Source organism: Pezoporus flaviventris, unplaced genomic scaffold (genome assembly GCF_033815535.1).
Source record: "Pezoporus flaviventris isolate CSIRO_AGI_PZ_B2104156 unplaced genomic scaffold, CSIRO_AGI_Pfla_v1 ptg000066l, whole genome shotgun sequence".
NCBI classification, from domain to species: Eukaryota; Metazoa; Chordata; class Aves; order Psittaciformes; family Psittacidae; genus Pezoporus; species Pezoporus flaviventris.
In genome coordinates this window covers 18,323,095-18,339,210 of record NW_026892614.1, presented here as the reverse complement: position 1 = coordinate 18,339,210, position 16,116 = coordinate 18,323,095, and the positions used below count along the sequence as shown (strand labels likewise).

Sequence of the window (16,116 nt, the reverse complement as noted above, 5' to 3'; positions counted from 1 at the left end):
GGGCACATAACACTTAGGTGATGAGCAACCACACTGCCTGGGTTTCCTTTGGGAAAAAAAGAGACTCCTGGTGATAGAAACTTGCTGATAATGCATCCAGCTGAGGAGGTGTACTTGAACACATTCAAATAGGAGCCAAAGAGGAAAATCTTATACTCCCTTACTGGTCCATAATCAAACCAAACAAAAAGAATGGATAAAGGGAAAGAAAACTCCCCTCTAAGAGATACAGTTAGAGAAAATTACATTCTCAGATGTTGTTGATGTAGCTATAAAGAGAATATAAAAGCATCCATTCCTGATAAACTCTGTGAACCTCAAATCCCTGGTTCAGCCTCCCCAGCACACTGAGAGGTTGGCTGTTAGCTACACAGAAGTGTGACTGGGTGAAATGAAAGCACTTAGAATTTGTTCTGAAACTGCTGAGTTTACGTTTTTTAACACCAGAATTATTAAAACCAGTTTCTGCTCTCCCAAGTATATTAATACGTTATTTTCCTAGTTTGCCTGCTAAAACCAAAGGTATCCATAAGGTGTCTAAAACAAATTTAGATGTTATAAATGGAAGAATCAAAGAAAATGGACAAGACCAAACAGAGCACATCCTAAATTTTCCTTCATAATATATGAAGACTCTGCCATGAAAACTTCATGCACTATGCTGACTCCATCAGACACCGAACAACAGCAAAGCATGGTCTGCACAGCATATTATACTATCTCTTACTTGGATTAGACTAAAACCTAGTGAATGACTCTATACAGTTATCGATATTTGACTGTTGTTTTAAAGATTATAGGAAAACTGAATGGATTTCATTTGTTCTTTGAGAGACAAAGAAATAAGCCTTACAGTCAGAAGAGCTGTCAGGATTATTGATACACAGTGCTGAAGCTGGCAATATATCTGTCAATAGTGAGCAACTGGGCATTCAAGAACACATAAGCCTAGGTCATAGCTGGCACCTCTTGCCATTCACAGCCAGCTACATCCTGGCTTTCTGGTATTCATTACTGTCAACCTTCTGGTGCTTGCAATTCTGCTTTTAAATCCTGAATCCCACAATCAGCTTCACAGGCTAGAATAGCTTATGTACGAACTTTTTCACTTCATGCATCCTGCTGGATTTGGGACCTGCAGCTCCTTTCTCTGGGAACTGTGATAAATCACCAAAGTATTGTTTCCTCTAGTGGAATAATACAATATAGCAAAAAATAAAAATAAATAATAATAATAATAATTAAAACAAAAAGTTAATCATAAATACCTACAACTTGCTTTACCTAAAAATAAAGGAAGGCGCAACTAACCCAGATCTGTGATGGGGCAATTGCTGTGTCTCTGGAATTTTTTTGCCTCAAACCAACTGTAACATCCACACCTTCTCCCCCGAACACATTTTGCATTTTTTCCATATAATCAAGGCTCCTATATGCTTACTATCTCAAACAGACACAATATTCCAAGAGAAAACTGTTTAGCAAACTAGCTGATGGATCAAGTCAGTAATTCACAGGACACAGATCCAGCACTATTCTTCCTGTGTTTGGAAAGTGACATACTGGCCATGTCTTCAGTCCTAAAAATACATTTCCTATCAGAAATACCATATATCTTCATATCCTAAATAGTCTTTATTCCTATCACTGTGCCCTTGGCCGTGTGATGGGATTTCCAAAAGCAGCAGAATGCCCAGCAGAGTGACACAGAGCAAGGGATTCAAGCACACCATCCCAAAGATATTGCAGATATTCTAACACACAGACAGCTCTTATAAACCACATGTGTCAGTAAAGGAAACATGGAACTTCAGGTTACCAGCCAAAAAGTCAGTGTAAGGTAAGATAACACAGGATAACACGGAAAGACCAGACACAGAAAGACCAGCTGCATGAGACAGCTGTGAGAGGTCCCTCTATGTCCATGTGCCCTCAGAGGTGTGTTGTCCTGGACTCAGCTCTGCCATTGCCGTGGCTATGTGGGACACTCAACCAACCCCACTTTCACTTGTCTTCCCACCTCTACCCTCAACCTTTTTTCATTTTATTTTTATTTCACTAGCTATGGGGGGTTTATGATAAGCTGTCTGGCCCTTTGAAAACTGAAGGGTTTTGTTAATGACATTCAGTGTCCCCGGTCACTCCCACCTCCCTTCCTTATGTGCAGATGGCACGAACAGCCAGGATTACTGACCCAACTTTTGTAACAGAAGTCCCACCATCTGCTCCTCTGGTTGTTTCAAATGGCTTTATAGTCAAACCACATTAAATGAAGAAACTATCAGCTCAGCAGCTTTGAATGTACAGGCAAGTTTGAGTAAAGACAGGGAAAACGCCTCATCTTTATTGCAAACGCATATGGCAGCCTCTGCTAAGAAGTGGTTTTATCATGAGAGGTCTCATATTTCATGCATCCGTAGACACCCATGAGATTCCCGCCCCCCCATATTTAATCCTTCTGTAGAACAGTTAAGGAACAGGACAAGTGATAGAGCCATTTCCTTGTACACAGTTCCGACAGCTACAACTTCAAAACCTACTAGATCGCAAGAAAAATCTACAGGGATTGTCGTGGTTTAAACCCTAGCCAGACAGCTTGTTCACTCACTCCCAGTGAGTGCTGCCAGGCTGAGAACAATCGAGGGCCGCCCCCAACCCAAGGCTCTCTCCTTCCCCGCTCCCGGAGAAACGGGGAGGAGGATCGAAAGAGTGCAACTCCCATGGGTTGAGACAAGAACAGTCCAGAAACCAATGTACAACACAAATCACCACTGCTACTACCAACAACAACAATGATAAGAGAAAATAACAAAGGAAGAGAATACAATACCACTGGCCAAGAAACGAGTCCCACCCGGAAGCACTGCACCAGCTACCACAAAGGAGAAACATGACTGCTACTGCTGAACGCAGGACATTATCCACCCCTTATTCCATACCATTCACGTCATGCTCAGATCCCACATTTTCAATACACCATCGCTCTCCCACATATATACATCCATATACACACAGACCAAGAGAAAGAGATCATTTTCTTAGTGCATGGACCAATCCCTATAATGCTGCCAAGTCCATTCAGTCCATGATGTCAGGTTCCATCTCTTGTAACAATCTTTCAGGGCAGGAAAGGCTGTGCGCAGTATTGGATTGCTGCCTGCTGATGCTGGTCGTTCCTTTACTGCGGAACTCATCCGGGTCTATCAAAATTCATTCTCTGTTGAGATGATGGTTGGAGGGAAGTCAGGGCTAGTCGCTGGTGACCTGGAGACATCTAGTTGGTGGGCTATAAAAGTATTACACAGTAGGCAACAGCATACAAATAAGTTCATTGGCTGTTTTCCCCTAAAATCAAATCCCCTTGAGGTATATATCAGACTTTGTCCCCCTCTACAATATGTAAAAGCTCTGACTGGGCTGGGCCAGCCCTGTTGGCAGATCCTCTGGTGTTGACCAGCCAGGTGGCCTTTGGTAAGTGTGTATCCCAATGCTTGAAAGGTCCCCCACCCATTGCTCTCAGTGTAGTTTTTAACAGCCCATTGTACCGTTCGATTTTCCCAGAGGCTGGTGCATGGTAGGGGATGTGATATACCCACTCAATGCCATGCTCTTTGGCCCAAATGTCTATAAGGTTATTCCAGAAATGAGTCCCATTGTCCGACTCAATTCTCTCTGGGGTGCCGTGTCGCCACAAAATCTGTTTCTCAAGGCCCAGGATGGTGTTCCGGGCAGTGGCATGGGGCACAGCTTCTGTTTCCAGCCACCCGGTGGTTGCTTCCACCATGGTAAGCACATGGCGCTTGCCTTGGCGGGTTGGTGGCAGTGTGATATAGTCAATCTGCCAGGCCTCCCCATATTTATACTTCAACCATCGTCCTCCATACCAGAGAGGCTTTAACCGCTTGGCTTGTTTAATTGCAGCACACGTTTCACACTCATGAATAACCTGGGCAATAGTGTCCATTGTTAAGTCCACCCCTCGGTCACGGGCTCATCTATATGTTGCATCTCTGCCCTGATGGCCTGAAGTGTCATGGGCCCACCGCGCCAAAAATAATTCACCTTTATGTTGCCAATCTAAGTCCATCTGAGCCACTTCAATCTTAGCCGCTTTATCCACTTGTTGGTTGTTCTGGTGCTCCTCAGTGGCCCGACTCTTGGGTACATGGGCATCTACATGACGTACCTTCACCACCAGGTTCTGCACCCGGGCAGCAATATCCTTCCACAGTGCAGCAGCCCAGATGGGTTTACCTCTGCATTGCCAGTTGCTCTGCTTCCATTGCTTCAACCACCCCCACAGGGCATTTGCCACTATCCATGAGTCAGTATAGAGATAAAGTACTGGCCACTTTTCTCGTTCAGCAATGTCCAGGGCCAGCTGGATGGCTTTCACCTTGGCAAACTGACTCGATTCACCCTCTCCGTCAGCAGTTTCTGCAACTTGTCGTCCAGGACTCCATACAGCTGCCTTCCATCTCCGATGCTTTCCCACAATACGGCAGGACCCATCAGTAAACAAGGCATACTGTTTTTCACTTTCTGACAGTTTATTATATGGTGGGGCCTCTTCAGCACGCATCACCTCCTCCTCTGGTGACATGCCAAAATCTTTGCCCTCTGGCCAGTCCATGATGACTTCTAGAACGCCTGGACAATTGAGATTTCCTGTTCGAGTTCGTTGTGTGGCCTCAGATCCTTTGTATCCCCAAATCCAAAAGCCGAGGGGTCGACCTCGAGTCTCCCCTGGAGCTTTCTGCCAGAGGCTCCAGGTAGGACCGTTCTCCCCAGCTGCAGTGTACAGTACATTTTTTACATCTGGTCCGGTCCGGACTGGTCCAAGGGCTGCTGCGTGAATTATCTCACGTTTAATTTGCTCAAAGGCTTTTTGTTGCTCAGGGCCCCATTTAAAATCATCCTTCTTCTGGGTCACATGATACAGAGGGCTTACAATCGAACTGTAATTTGGGATGTGCATTCTCCAGAACCCCACAGCACCCAAGAAAGCTTGCGTTTCTTTCTTACTAGTTGGTGGAGACATTGCTGTTATCTTGTTGATCACATCTATGGGGATCTGTCTACGTCCATCTTGCCATTTTATTCCCAAAAATTGAATATCCTGTGCAGGTCCCTTGACCTTACCCCGTTTTATGGCAAAACCGGCTTTCAGCAGGATTTGGATTATTTTCCTCCCTTTCTCAAAGACTTCTTCTGCTGTATCACCCCACACAATAATGTCATCAATGTATTGCAGGTGTTCTGGAGCTTGCCCCTGTTCCAGTGCAGTCTGGATCAGTCCATGGCAAATGGTAGGGCTGTGTTTCCACCCCTGGGGCAGTCGGTTCCAAGTGAACTGGACACCCCTCCAAGTAAAAGCAAACTGTGGCCTGCACTCTGCTGCCAAAGGAATTGAGAAAAATGCATTGGCAATATCAATCGTGGCATACCACTTGGCTGCCTTTGACTCTAGTTCATACTGAAGTTCTAGCATGTCCGGTACGGCAGCACTCAATGGTGGTGTGACTTCATTCAGGCCACGATAGTCTACTGTTAGTCTCCATTCTCCATTAGACTTTCGCACTGGCCATATGGGGCTATTGAAGGGTGAGCGGGTCCTGCTGATCACTCCCTGACTCTCCAGTCTATGGACCAGCTGATGGATGGGAATCAGGGAGTTTCGGTTGGTGCGATATTGACGCTGGTGCACTGTTGTGGTCACAATTGGCACTTGCTGTTCTTTGACTTTCAGCAACCCCACAACAGAAGGATCTTCTGAGAGACCAGGCAAGGTGGACAGCTGCTCAATTTCCTCAGTCTCCAAAGCAGCAATACCAAAAGCCCATCGGTACCTTTTTGGGTCTTTGAAGTACCCTCTCTTGAGGTAGTCTATGATGAGGATGCATGGAGCCTCTGGACCAGTCACAATAGGGTGCTTTTGCCATTCCCTCCCAGTCAGGCTGATTTCAGCCTCCAGCACAGTCAGCTCTTGGGATCCTCCTGTCACTCCAGAAATAAAGATGGGTTCCACCCCTTGACAGCTTGATGGCACGTTGACAGCTTGATGACTGCTACTGCTGAACCCAGGACAGGGATGTTATTTAAAAATACAGAATCATTCAATATATATTTCCATATATTTTCAGGAGTTTACAGTTTCTCCAAACCCACAGACTTTTCACCTCTAGTGAGGACATCAGACATGTCATTTATGGGTTATTATACACAAGAGATTTTACCAAAAAAAAAAAAAAAAGTAAAAATAAATACTATTTTTGGATCTTATTAATAGCTCTTTTAAGAATTAGAATGCAAAGAACATATTTGTTTTGCGGTATTTAGTTAATTTCCTGATAAAGGACATTTTCTTCAGGTTTGAGGGAGATGGAAATGTAATCTATAGTATGCTGTTCTCTAGACAGAGTCATAGCCTCACTTTAAACAAGACAGAAGATTGTATTGTCAGCATCAGTTCCCAAACTTCCACAAGCTAAATACCATTTTCTGGTCAAAGATATTTATTGCATGTATTGACATGCTTCTAACCTACCTATGAAATATATTTAGAAACATACTCTGGTACTGATATTCTTGTAATAAGAGTATGCTACTCATTCAATCCTGCCGTTTATAAAAGCAGCATTCTCATAGAATCATAGAATTGTTAGGGTTAGAAAGGACCTTAAGATCACCTAGTTCCTAACCCCCTGCCAGGGGCAGGGACACCTCACTCTAGACCATGTCATCCAAGACTCCATCCAACCTGGCCTTGAACACTACCAGGGATGAAGCATTCACCAATTCTTTCGGCAACCTGTTCCAGGGCCTCACCACCCTCACAGTAAAGAACTTTCTTACACCTGACCTGAACTTTCCCTGTTTAAGTTTAAACCCATCACCTGTTGTCCTATCACTACAGACACTGATGAGGAGTCCCTCTCCAGCATCCAATTTTAATACAGTTAAGTCAATGTGCTTTTGGTTTCATATCCTGCAAAGCTGTATTATCAATACCAAAGGACATTTCTGTCTTTACTGTCAATTATTTGTGTCCTAATTGTACCTCAGTATAAGAAGCTAAAACATGCGAGCTAACCTCTACTAAACAAACTAGATTTCTTTTATCCAGGTTTTAAAATAAAGGCTTATTTTGATTAAAGAATTTTGATTCTTTTTGTAAATCACCTTGGAAGAGGTAAACTCTTTTTCCTGTAAATTGCTGGGTTAAAAAAAAATGCATAGATGCTTTCTGTAGTCTGCTTTCCTTTACAGGTTATGACATCAGACACAAATTAAAAAAAAAAAAAAGAAAGTAGAAATATGACTTGCTATAATAATTTATAATGTAAAACACATTTGCTGTGATACAAGAGGAACAGCTCTAGCTAAAAAGCTTCTGAAATCTTTTTGTAATTTTTGCTAGAAATTATGTGTTTCTTCGGGGCAAAGAAAGACATACAATAATGTGTAACATCATCATTTTTTTCCATAGTATAGTAAATACGATCATCCACACAGAAGACAGTCAATAAGAATCTCACATTATGATGCTCTCAGCTATCATCTGAGCTGAATGCCTGAAAAATAACCTTGCAACTTTTGAAATGCTATTTTCTCAGAGTAATACCATTTCTTAGATTAAATATAAAGGATTTGATAAATGATGACAAACCTTGAACTGATTAACAAATCTATTTGTCTTACTCACTGTTTTTCTTTAAAATAAAATTACATACACCTGAGAAATAAACTCAAATAGTTTCAATCAAAACCAGACAGGAATTGTTTCTGAGTAAAACTAAAATATTTTAGCTTTATAATTACAAATTGAGAGAATAATTATTTTATGGCTTTTTTTTGAAATGCTATTTCAAAATACTACTAAAAGCAGTACTACTAAAAGCACCATATAGATGGTTACTATCAGTATACAAAGTAAGCAGTAATACTTGTCATCAACTGTGATCAAATGAGAAATAAACACATTAAGAGTTATTTTTTACTGGTATTCTTTTGATGTATTTATTTTAGTAATTTAAAGCTATTATTAAAAAAGAATAGAAGAATTATTGAATACACAGCTTTCCCAAAGGACTTCAGAACTGGCATTAGTACTCACTGCTGCTATGGAAGCAATGCTTTTCTTTGTGATAAAATGACTGTACAGCTCTGACATTTGCCTGACCACACATATCATCATTATATCTATCCCCTGTAATGATCTAAAACTCAAAAAAATATAAGGTAGTATTTTACAAAATCACTACTAACTAATAGTTGGGAGATCTGACACTTCCAGAAATTCAATTATTCTTGGGTTTATTAGAAATCTGAATTCTACAAGCATAAAGCTATAAAAATAGACTGAAAGTCTCCTGCCTTCTTTATACCAAACAAGGTGTTTGAATTTAGTTAGTTTTCTATATACTCAAATTATACACAATCTAACAAATGGTACATCTCGGTTTGGATCAAAGCTCCAGCTTTCAAATTTATATCTACAGGCAGTTTTGATGATTAGGTATTACTGATTCTGGTTTTAAGTAAGGGAATGTAATTGATTACTTTCTGGTGTTAGCGCCAGCCCTCTTATGAATAAATAAATAAATAAAAAATAAAATAAAAAAAATATGTGCAGTCGTATACGTTTCCAACCCACGTCACCCTACCTGTGAGAAGTGTAGAAGATAATAAGGGAAAATACTACTCGATTAGTCTCAGACTAAAGCTTAATTTCATAATTACTGGAGAAGATCTGGCTAAACACAGGTATCTCCCGCTTTATCTCTGTAAAGGGAAGCTGATATTTATCTAATAGTTTGGTAATGCTGAGAAAATTATCCCATTAGAGACCTCCTGAAGTTAGGGAATCCTGCCTTGTACTGGAGATTCTGATTTTATTCTCCTTTGCTCACTGGTAACTTCAGCAGGATTTTCAGAGACCAAGACACACATCAAGTACATTTGACGGCTCAGGTGACACACACCAGTATCTGAACACTGGGATGCTCCACAAGAAGAAATTATGCAGTTAATTGATCGTAATGCATAACACAGACTTGTCTCAGAGTGCAAAGTGACAATACTTTAATGGAAGAAAACCTGAACATGAGTAAAGCAAAAAAGCTAATAGTGTTTCTGTTAGTATTAGACTTGCCCTTGTGCACTTGTCCACCAAAAACAGATGTCTTATTTTTAATGACTTTAAGATTGAAGACATGGACTCTAGAGTAATGCAAGTAATACCCAGCCTTAGACTTGGAAACTGCTTCTCTATCTCAAAGTTTTGAAAATATCTATGGCTCACTCCTCTCTACCCTTATTCAATAATTATACGAACTTCTCATTCATTATTCACAAAGTAACCTACAATATCTAAACATGCATAATTTCCAAGCTCAGATAAGGCAACCTTTTATTCTTTTCATTTAAAAATCAACCAACCAAAAAACACATGAAGAAAAAAAAACAACAGGAAAAAAAATCACCATCTCAATTTCTTAGCAATACAATCATCATGAATGTCTTGCTTTCCTCCCCCTCCTATTTCCCACAGTCCAGCTTTTTACAGAAGTTCTTCATTCAATAAAGAAACAGCATATTATGCCCCCAGATATTCAGAATTGTTATGGCAATCTGCCTGAATGTCTAAAATACCTCTGAGATGGGTCATGCCTCACAGCAGACACATCCAACAGAACCCCTGTACTATTAGGCTCTCATGTGTGAGTACAGAAGACAGAACCATCAGAGAACGATCAGCCTGCAAGTCTGCAATTCAAAGAAACCACTTTTAATAAAGTTTTGGCCTCAGCCTTCCTTGATAAACATGCTGTAAATTTAAGGTTGAATTCTAATGTGTCATTTAGGTTGAAAACTATAGCTCAAATGGAAAACAAGGTTTAAGGCACTGTAACAAAAACCCAATAAATTCAGTCAGTTCTGACTCCAGTACATTTAGAAGACGTCCTCTTTTAAACGCCCTGGAGAATGCGATTAATTTCATATTTTATTCCTGGCAAACCCAAGTCTTTCACATTCACTGAAAAATGTACGCATTTTAGTGTCACCCTGCTTTCCAGAATATACTTATTTCTACTACTGCAATGAAATATTTCTGTTTTAAACAAAATTGATGCTTATAAGATGGTTTCACATGCAATCGTGTCAGAACTACTTTGCCCTTCTTTGATTTTTTTGCAGTACTAATTCGCAAACAATGTTGATGAGGTTCAGTTTGAGCTTCTAGAAGAATTTTTGTTCGTACAGTGATTCCACTTAGCATAATGTTTGGTGGCAGTGGTGACTTTGTTGTTTATTGATAGCAGATTATTCATTACCAAACAATCATTTCTCTGAACATAACTGAAAACAGTTTGTCCTCTCCCAGGCAAACTACAACTGGGTGTAACTCGAACAAAGTACAATGTTAGCTTTACTGCTACTAATAGAGAAATGATTTATACATGCACAGCTATGTTTCCCAAAACGAGTAATGTTTTTCAGCTATTGTATCTGCATTATAACACAGAATATTAAAAAATAAATAAATTCTGCAATGTTTTATATAGGGAAATAAACTTTATGTGTAAAGCCCATTTTCCTCAACTTGTTAGACTGTATAACACACATATGACTTCCTCTAAAAGAAAACTTAACAGATGTCTTCAAGCTTTAGGTTTTTTTTTTTTTCCTAAGAATCACTTTCAAGGTTTGTGTTCTTACAGCAGAGTTGATGAAAATATGATTGCTTTTCATGACTCCTCCTTTGCTGCTGGGTAGGCACATTAAAAAGACATAGCTGTCTATCTCAATGTACACATGCCATAGTAAAATGTGTGTTATTTACTGATAAAAACCACATGACAGCAGTTTAAAACCAGGATTTATTCTGTCAATCAAATTAGGGAGGCAGAATATCCTCTATGCCAAGTGATTACTGTCTGGGGCTAAGTGTGGCGAACTGCCAGATCAATTATAACGGTAGAGAAGAGGAAATATGAAGACAGATTGGCTCAATTCTAAGCAGAAGCACCACTAAAAAAGAAACCCAGGGACATTTTAATGCAACATCCAATTACTTAGAAGTGCATCTTTGGTCTACTCTGAAGTTTTTATTTATATAGCTTCTTTCTACATTGAGTATAAAAAGAGAAATCAGAACAGAGTTGGACAAATCTGGTGTAAATAAAACCCATGCTGATTCCACGGACATAACCTTTATGTTGATGCTTTTGAGATGTATCAGTGTCATTTTTTTATGAGAAAAGCCAGAAATATCATGGGACAACACACTCAGAAGATATCCAATAAAATTTCAGATGTGATCACATTAATATATAACCATTTTCCCGCTTTGACCTGTAACTAATTTCAAGGAGAACAGAAAAAAAAAGCTAGATTGCCCTTCATACCCAAGCTTTTCCTCTGATATTCATTATTTTATGGATAATTTACCTTTCCAATGCTGGAGGAAAAAGGGTATTAGGTGGACTGGTCGATTAAAGCCACTTAAAAGTGATCTATGGTGTGAACTTTCTTATCATAAGAGGAAATTTTTTAAAAAAGCAGATAAATGTGTTCTCTGAGCCTTTTCATACTATTATTTTTATTGATAAAGGGATTCATCCTCTCAATTGCACATCTCGATTCCAGGTCCCTAAAACCAATGTGGGAAACACGAGTTTCCATGAAGAAGACAGACAGTTTAGTATTCTGGAGGATAAATTCATCAGCCTTTTATGGTCTGAGCAGTCTTCAGATGAAGCCGAGAAGAAATTGATCCAACTCTGCTACAAGTTATTAAGGTTGATGCCCCACAAGTGGTGCAAAATTAGTGTCTGATCATTATTTCATAGTGCAAATGACATTGTTTTGAATGAGACATCGTCGCAGACCCTGCAGCCTTCATCATCATAAACAGCATCTAGCCAAGTTAAAACTGAGTATCTAGAAATGGATACAAAATAGTAACATTAAATAAAGATTTCATACTGGAATAACTGCATGATAATTGCTATTTTGCAAAACCTTGAAACTAATTAAAATTCACAGAGGTACAAAAATGTGAAACTATGAAGTTCAAGAGATTTGCACCAGAGCAAAGGGAAAATTAGGCCCATTATTTTGCAGCCTTGACTACTAAGATGATGCATAATACATCTTAAAGATATCTTATGCTAGACTTTGAAGAAGATTTATGACAAAAAAAAGGAATGAAATAAGTTTTCTACTGAGACTCAGAAATGGTAAAAAGGCACAAAATGTAATAATATGAGAGCCTTAATATATTTTATTCATTAGGAAGAATGGTTCATCTTTAACAGAACAGAGATTTAAAATGAGTGATACTGCCATACAAAACCCTGAAAATAAGCACAGGAGAACCTAATGTTAAGCACTGCCAGCTGGTACTCCACTTTCCATTTTTTAACAAACCATTATGAAAACATATTTATCCTACATAAATCTATCTTAATAATCTAACATATTCAAAAGAGAATTACAATTTTATACAATATATATAACTGGTTAACTGATGGCTTCACATCAGGAATCATCATGCCCTGGAGGATTCTTTGTTACAGGGCCATTTAGTCTAACATAAGAAACTGGAGGGAAAATACCATTCAGCTAACTGTAGCTCTTTGTAACTGTTCAGTTTCAAGCCAGCCTGTCAATGTGTGGAATTCATATTTCTATCTTGAACATATAAGCAGGTAAATATAACTCCCTCTATTTCCACTTTATAACTGCGGTATACAAAATCAGGAAGACCAATGCTGCAATGCCATCATTATTTTTGCCGTTATTCCTTTAAAAAGGATACTGAAAACAAATGGAAAGAAAGCTGTTTGAATGATTAAAAATTAGAAATAAACTCCAACATATAAAGACAACAAAACTGCAATCTACATTTTTTTCATCCATGAAGAGGTTAAAATTTACTCAATCGTCAATGAATAGAGACTAAAGACTTTTTTTTTTTTTCCTGCTAAGTACAACTAACCCCTGAAATAATTTACCTGGGGTACGCAAGGGATAATCCATGATTTGAAGTCCTTAAATTATGACCAGACAACTGTCTTGAAGAAATGCTACAGTCCTGATAGAAGGTTTGGGTATAAACCAGAAACTAGTAAGCAGCACTCTGACCTCTGCTCAATAGATCAAGCCTGAAGATCGCCAATAATCCTGGTATTAAAATCTATGCATTTTAAATGGCTCTCCACTTTAACATCTACTTTTTCTAATATATTTCAGGACCCAGAGTGATTACTCTCCTCTTATGACTGCCTTATCTCTATCACCACTAACTCCTTTCTCTTTAAGGGAATTTCATTTTCCAGATTAAAAAAAAAAAATAAATAATCAAGCTACGTTTCTCACAGTATGCAACTGAAGCTGATCCTGTAATTAAATCAAGTGCAGAGCAACTTCTAAAACCACTCAGGCTTAAAAAAAGTATGTCTCACATGCTAGGCCAATAGTAGAACATATATGTGCAGAAGCTGAGGCCTGCCATCTGCTTTCTAAGACAATGCGAATGAACATCTGTCTGAAGTACTTGGCAAGGTCCCTTTCTTCTGCCCTTGCAAGCCAGGAGCACTCTCCCACTGACAGATTTCTAAAGAAAACTAAGGAAGCCACCTGCAGTTTCCTGTATTACTGATCTGGCTCCCCCGGTTCTGCCTCTACCTAAATCACCTGGGGCATATGGTCAGTAGATATTCACCTGGGGCATTCCAGTGGATATTTAGATCAGCTGAGCCCTTCCTGAACCTAGAGATGAGGTTTCCCCACAAAATTAAGGATACGTAATTCACACAGGAAATGATGTAATTAAGGATGCATACATGTGCTCAGCTACACGTGCTATATTTACAGGCTAGATAAGCTCTTTAATTATAATATCAGGTCATGGTTCACAGATGTTAAATAACTCGTTATGATTCTAACGTTGCATCCCCATGTGCAGGAAATTTAGTTTATGTGGAACTATTATTTATATGATTTCATCAGGTCTCTTGTATGCTATGGTAATTCAATCTTTCTAACAGTTTCAAGGGACCAAACACATCAAAATAAATTCTTTAAGAAATAGCATTGGTTTTTAAATTTGCTTACTATTAAAATATCTAGTCATCTGTTGAAATGTTAGTTTGGATTTCTTTTACAGTGTAATCACTAAGGATTAAGTTGCTCATTGACTCACTTCAGGCAATCAGCCTTTAAGTGTTGTAATGTAACACCATATCGATATCTGAAATGAAATGTATTGCTATGGTCATCAGCAAGATTTCTAACAATTAAAATAGTTACTGTAATTGTCAAGTACTAATAACTATTAAAGCACTGACTTGGTAGGACCTTTTTGCCCTTCCTGGAAATTCCATTTTTATCCATTTCATTGGTGTAAATCAGACAAGTGCACCTCTAAGAGCTGTTCCTAGCCAGATGAAAAAAGGAAAACCAAACAAACCAAAACAAAAAAAAAAAAAAACAATTTTTCAACTGTTAGGAAAAAATAACTAAAAAACATGAAGAAAAAGAAGTGTCTACTTATCAATCAAATCCTTTCTAAAAGCCAGAATACCAGTAATTCTGCCACTGATTTTTCATTGTTGGTTTGCGTTGAAATAAGGGACAAAGTGGCATACTCCTACCTTTCCATGCATAATTTCCACAAAGAAATAATAAATTCTCTCCTTGTTCTGATAACTCTCACCTTCAGTACAGCTATTATAAAAATCCTAGATCAAAAGACTGCAAGGTATAACCTCAACTCACACAGATAACAGGGAAAGTCAGTAGCTCTGCAAGGAAACTTCCTATGAATGGCAGATACAGATATGCTAATTGGTTTGGTATTATAATACAGTCACATGAATTTTATTATAATACAGTCCCATGAATTACAGAGCACAAAAATATTAGAGACTTTACAAATTTTTTTTGGAACTACTCAGTTCCTAAATTCAGGGGGTTAGAAATATTTTTCTCCCTGAAATTAAAGACAGCAGAACATCTGAATAGATTTCCTCTTCAGTAATATTATTATTCTGCTTGCTCACGCCTAATCTGTCCATGAGCAGGAAATGCAATGTCCCCAGCCCTGGCCACTTGGCCTTTTAGATGGTCCCATTTGCCTTTCAATCAGTTCCATGAAAGAAAACTAGCCTCTTCTAACTGCTTGGTAACTTGGCAATACAGAATAATCAACCCATATAGTAAGTTATTTTGGACGTGACTCCTAGGGGTCATGAAGTAAAATACCCACCTCAGAGCAGGGCAAACTTCAAAGTCCAAGCAGGTTGCTCAGGGCTCTGTCCACAGATGGAGATTCCACAAACTCCCTGAGCAACCTGATCCAGAGCTTTGTCACCCACACTGCAGATTTTGCCCTCTACAGCTGACATAATTGATTATTGTGTTCTCACACAATATAAAGTGTCCCAGCAAAGGAGATTATTCCTTTTCCTGTGTGTATTATACCCTATTCCCAGTGGTTCCACCATTCACTTGTCAGAGGGGACATCCTGACTTGGTGTTTCCCTATCCATTTCAGTTACAACTGAATGGGTCAGGAGAAACCCAGCTATCAAAACTGCTTATGCAACTCCATGCAATTGACTTTTTCCTCCCAGCTCCTTCAACTTAAAATATGTAGTTTTACTTCACTGTGGTTTCACACTGACTATTTAAACAGCGGGTTTTTTTTGCATAATTTTCACAGTTTTAGTAACCTCATAGGTTACACAGTGCCTGGCCACACAGCCAGTCCCTTCAGCTTGATTTCCAAAGCAAGTGCAGTTGGGTAATAGTGCTTGCTTTGGCTGGGATAGAGCTGTTTCTTCATTGTAGCTAGTATGGAGCTGTTTTGTATTTGTGTTGAAAACAGCGTTTTCAATTATTCCAGGATGTTTTCATTACTGCTGAGCAGTGCTCACACAAAGCCAAAGCTTTTTCTGCCTCTCGCTCTGCCACACCAGCGAGAAGCCTGGGGGTGCACAAGGAATCGGGAGAGGACACAGCCCGAACAGCTGACCCTAACTGACCAAAGGGGTATCCCACACCATATGGTGTCATGCTCAGCATATGAAGCTGGAGGAAGAAGGA

At 39.2% G+C, this 16,116-nt stretch overlaps 1 protein-coding gene across 3 annotated transcripts in view; it reads right to left on the bottom strand.

Annotated features, from left to right (window-relative positions):
• Positions 1-16,116, bottom strand: part of PRKN (parkin RBR E3 ubiquitin protein ligase) — a 740,903-nt gene that overhangs the window by 628,010 nt on the left and 96,777 nt on the right. Inside the window, exon 1 of one of the 3 annotated variants that reach the window (XM_061471413.1) lies at positions 9,655-9,857. The exons of the other annotated variants lie outside the window; for them this stretch is intronic. Coding sequence (XP_061327397.1) covers positions 9,655-9,670 — 16 coding nt within the window. The 5' untranslated portion in view covers positions 9,671-9,857. Of the gene's footprint in view, positions 1-9,654; positions 9,858-16,116 lie in introns of those variants that run through there. 3 annotated transcript variants of the gene reach the window in all.